The sequence below is a fragment of the Lipotes vexillifer genome, unplaced genomic scaffold (genome assembly GCF_000442215.2).
Source record: "Lipotes vexillifer unplaced genomic scaffold, Lipotes_vexillifer_v1.1 scaffold779, whole genome shotgun sequence".
NCBI classification, from domain to species: Eukaryota; Metazoa; Chordata; class Mammalia; order Artiodactyla; family Lipotidae; genus Lipotes; species Lipotes vexillifer.
The window spans coordinates 1,423,927-1,428,776 of record NW_006788448.1 but is presented as its reverse complement, the minus strand read 5'-3'; the positions used below and the strand labels follow the sequence as shown (position 1 = coordinate 1,428,776).

The following is a 4,850-nucleotide window of genomic DNA, read 5'->3' as shown; positions in this document are numbered from 1 at the left end:
TCTTTCCCTTGCTTTCTGGCTCCTGACTTAAACAAAGGCATGGAAGTGGGAATGTGTAAGGTATACCTGAGATGAAGTAAGGTACAGGTGTATGACAGGGTTGGCTGGGGAGGTCCTTGATTGTTGGAGTCTGTTATGGGCAGAGCCAATCTTATAGTCCTCTGATTTCCCACAGCACCAAGCAGAAAACAAAGCCAAAACAAGCACTCAGTACATGGTTACTGATTAGTAACTGGAAGATGGGAAAGCAGTATCCAGCAGGAAATATTAAAGGAACAAGGGTAATAGACAAAGCAACAGAAGGCATTTTTGCTATTACATCTCAGCAACTAGTTTGATATTAAATTATATGCTTCTCCTCTAGATAAAGAATAAAAGACTTATAATGCTAGATAAGAAACACAGATCAAGAAAATTATATTTCATTAAAGATAAGGAAGAATAAATACTGAAATGGGTCTCCACTACAGATGTAAGAAAACTGTCCTCGCGCTTTCTGTCTGACTGTGGCAGCCCAGACTGAATGCGGGAATGCAGGGAAAAATTTTTTGCAACTTGCAAAAAAACCTGTGAACAGTGAAAGCCTGCTTTATTCCAAAGACAGATATACAAGAGTTTACGAGAAAAGTACTTGAAAATTATTCCCCTTAAAAAAAAACATAAACACTGAAATGGGTTGTTATACAATTCTATCTATTGAAATGGTTTAGTCATATTCCTGCCTAGGGGAAAACTTAAATGAGCTTGATACTTTAATCAACATAATGTTTTTAAAAAAATCTAAACCCAAGATTTGAATAGCTAATTTCTATTATACAGACCAACCTTTTCTGGGTGTGTTAACACTTTAGGATCTTCAGCCTCAGGTCCTAGAAGATAACATTATATGTTTTCATTCCAGTTTTATTAAAGCATTAAAACATATTGTCTCACTCAGCATTTCTCAATCATATAACTTGAAATGACTCCCTCATTCATGTGATATATCAAATATTTAATAAATATTATACCAATTTATTGATATGAAAGTATGTTGGCAATAAAATTATGAAATTCTTCCATTCCTTAAAAAAATATTTCACATGAAGCCAGGTAATATTATAATTGTTTGGAATTAGTTTAGTTAAAAACCAACCTCTCTACTTTGGCTGAGTTATCCTAAGTATTCACAACTACATGGAAAAATCATATCTACTTTCTCTGTGTCATTATCATCTCCATTATAGGTAACAGAATTTAAATGAATTCATGCAGTTGAGTTAGGCATAAAAAGGAACATTCAGGTAGCGGCCAAAAGGAATCAGGAGATGTCCTAAAGGTACATGTATCAACAAGTCTCTATTTCTTAAAGTCATTAAAAATTTTTAAACATTCTACTATAGTTGCTTTTTTTTCCTGTATTGAGACTACCTTTTGAACACTACTAACATTTTTTGAGTATCATTATGAACTCATGATTTTTTTTTCACAAACTTATTTCCATGAACCAAAATCATGTTAGTGTTTTTCCCCAGCTAATTTGTCACAGGTTGGCCAGTGGGAGCACAATTGACCTAGCTCTTTACCCTTTTAGCACTGCCCCCTGACATCCTTGAAAGCATTTTTGTTTTCCAACAATGGTAAGATTTTCAGATCCATCCTAATATCTTCAAGCTCCAAGACAGATCAGCTATCCTTTTAGGATCCCTGGTTTGCTTGGCATTTGTACACCCATAGCACCCATACACCTGGCACTTAGCAGGCTCAAAAAATATTTGTTAAAATAATGAATAAATAATATTACAGACCAAAATCCAGGCACTAGGAGTGCATGCAAGAGTTGGTGATGGTGTTAAGTGGTACTGCTATTGTTGTAGTAGCAACAGATCAGGAGAAGACAGAGATTTTAAAACTTAGCTTTTCAACTTCAATTATCACGTCCTTGTGCCTTTTCTTATAATACAAAGTTTCAATGACCACTAAGAATATTTACTACACTGTCATACAACATACATAGGTGGCACTTCAAAGTGAAAGACAGCTACCCTCTAATACAGCTGAAATCAAGTAAATGGCCTGCCTAACTGCCAGTCAAGAAAGACATGACATACATATTAAGAATGCTATGAATAGAGAAAACAAACATTGTTTTCAAATTTGAGCCCCCAATTTACAAGTCAAGAAAGGAGATGTGGAGGAGTAGGTATTGACTGCAACTGAGCTCTTCGCATATGGGCAACTTTAAGCAGCATGATTCCAAGGTCAACAGCAACACTGATTTCATATGTAAAAATGTATGGAAGCAATGTATAGTAGACCAGCCTAGTTGTAAATAAATCCATATCTAATTAAGCCTTCTATTTTTAGGCAAAGACAAATTCACTTTATATGACTCTACTCATAAAAGTGTACCTTGAATACTCTGGTGGTTCAGTGAAAGTTCAGCCTGGGGAAATGACACAGTGAACACTGGACAACTTTTTCTAATCCTAAAAAAAAAAAAATCAATCAATTAATAAATACATATAAAGTTTCAAATGGAAAAAAACCAACTATTTCTCATTCAGATACAATTTAAACTTCTTTTTAATTTAAAGGAATTTCAAATAGGATCATCTTTTTTTGCTCCAATTACTAGCAATTTGTTAACTTTTAAATTTCAAATGGCTGCAAAAATGGAGAGAGCCAAAAAAATTAAGGAATGAACTTTAGGAGTGTAGACAAGCTAAACTACATTTAGGTCTGAAAGTAACTTTGGAGATGACTGTCTACCAAATAGAAAGGTGGAGTGAGAGAGAAAAATTGGTCCTAATTTATGAAGCTTGACTACTTAAATCCTCAAATACACTGAAAGTTTGTCATTATAGCTTGAGATGTAAGTGAAAGTCACTCATGAGAAAATTCTCAGACATTATTTACCTTTCTTGTATTTCACAGCAGGGGAAAAAAAGGTAGGAACTACTGAAGGGAAGAGGTTGTGAGCAAAATAAAGGTCATGCCTAATCTACAATTTTGATCATCTACCCTGGGATAATTAAAAGTTGACTGTAAGCTGGGACGAAGTAAGAAAGTAGCGTTGGCATATCTACACTACCAAATGTAAAATAGATAGCTAGTGGGAAGCAGCTGCATGGCACACGGAGATCAGCTCGGTGCTTTGCAACCACCTAGAGGGGTGGGATAGGGAGGGTGGGAGGGAGATGCAATAGCGAGGGGATATGGGGATATATGTATATGTATAGCTGATTCACTTTGTTATACAGCAGAAAATAACACAACACTGTAAAGCAATTATACTCCAATAAAGATGTTAAAAAAAAGTTGATTGAAGAAAAGCAAACAGTTAACTATTTTTTTCTCAATCTAATTTACTATACAAATGCAATCAAGATATCTTCCTTTAAAAAAAAAAAAGCCTCTTGTTCCAGTTGTTTTAAGAACAGTTTTTATGAACCAGGTATAGCTACTTGAATCCTAAGCAAGAATAATAAATTGAACATTCTCTCCTGCCTAAAAAAATAGAAGTGATCAGGGCCTCCCTGGTGGCGCAGTGGTTGAGAGTCCGCCTGCCGATGCGGGGGATGCGGGTTCGTGCCCCGGTCCGGGGGGATCCCACGTGCCGCGGAGCGGCTGGGCCCGTGAGCCATGGCCGCTGAGCTTGCGCGTCCAGCAACGGGAAAGGCCACGACAGTGAGAGGCCCACATATCGCAAAAAAAAAAAAAATAGAAGTGATCAGTATAAGCTATCTTGAAAATGAAACTGCTCATATAGAATAATTTCTATGAGGCAAATAGAAAAGAATGCCATTTTTTTTCCTAAAACATGATTCTTTGAGTACAAGCTGATTTAAAATAAAACAAAATGGTAGTTTGAATCAACAGCAGAATGTTTTCCTTAATTATAAAAGAGAATTTAACACAGAAGTTTTGAAAATAGAGCAAACTTTCATCTAAGGTATTAAAAAATAATTATTTATATTAGGCAAGACTGCAAACAACATACATGTCCAATATTAGCAAAATGATTAAATGAATTACAGTATAGTAAGTTATACAATGAAATATTATGAGGTCATTAAAATATATGTTTTTTAAAAATATTAATGATGTGAAATAATAATTATGATAAACACTACTTAAAATTTGAAAACAGGGGGAATTCTCTGGTGGTCCAGGGGTTAGGAGGCTGAGCTTCCACTGCAGGGGGCATGGGTTCAATCCCTGGTCAGGGAACCAAGATCCCACAAGCTGCGTGGTGTGGCCAAAAAAAAAAAGAAAGAAAAAAAAAAAAACAGGAAACAAAATTATCTGCAGAATAATCCCAATTTTGTAGAAAATATGAACAAAACAAAAATATATAGAAAGCCTAAAATAAAATGTACCAAAATGTTAACAATGGTTCTCTCCGGGCTGTGAGACCATGGATGCTGCATTAGTCTTTCTTAGTCTTTTCTCTTTTTCCATTTCTGTAGATGAACTTATACTGCTGATATATTCAGAAAAAGGATTATTTTAAAATAGTGATTCTCAAACTTTTGGTCTTTGGACTCCTTTATACTCTTAAAACTTAGTGAGGAACTCAAAGAGCTTTTGTTCATGTGGCTTCTATTTATTTATATTTACATATTAGAAATTAAAATGGAGAAAAATGTTAAATAATCATTAATTTTTAAGTAACAGTAATAATCCAATATATTATTATATTGTTATGAAACATTTTTGCATTTTCCAAAATGAAAAAAAATTTAGTGAGAAAGTGGCACTGTTTCACATTTAAAAAAATCTCTTTTATGTATGGCTTAATGCAAGACAGCTGCCATGTGAACTGCTACAACACATTCAATCTTTTGCCATATATATATATATATATA

The 4,850-nt window shown here is 34.5% G+C and overlaps 1 protein-coding gene across 1 annotated transcript in view; it reads right to left on the bottom strand.

The window, feature by feature from the left end:
- The window catches only part of ANKRD31 (ankyrin repeat domain 31), a 133,397-nt gene that overhangs the window by 107,903 nt on the left and 20,644 nt on the right, over positions 1–4,850 (bottom strand). Inside the window, 2 exon segments of the mRNA XM_007461615.1 lie at positions 826–869; positions 2,392–2,468. Of these exon segments, the coding sequence (XP_007461677.1) occupies positions 826–869; positions 2,392–2,468 (121 nt within the window).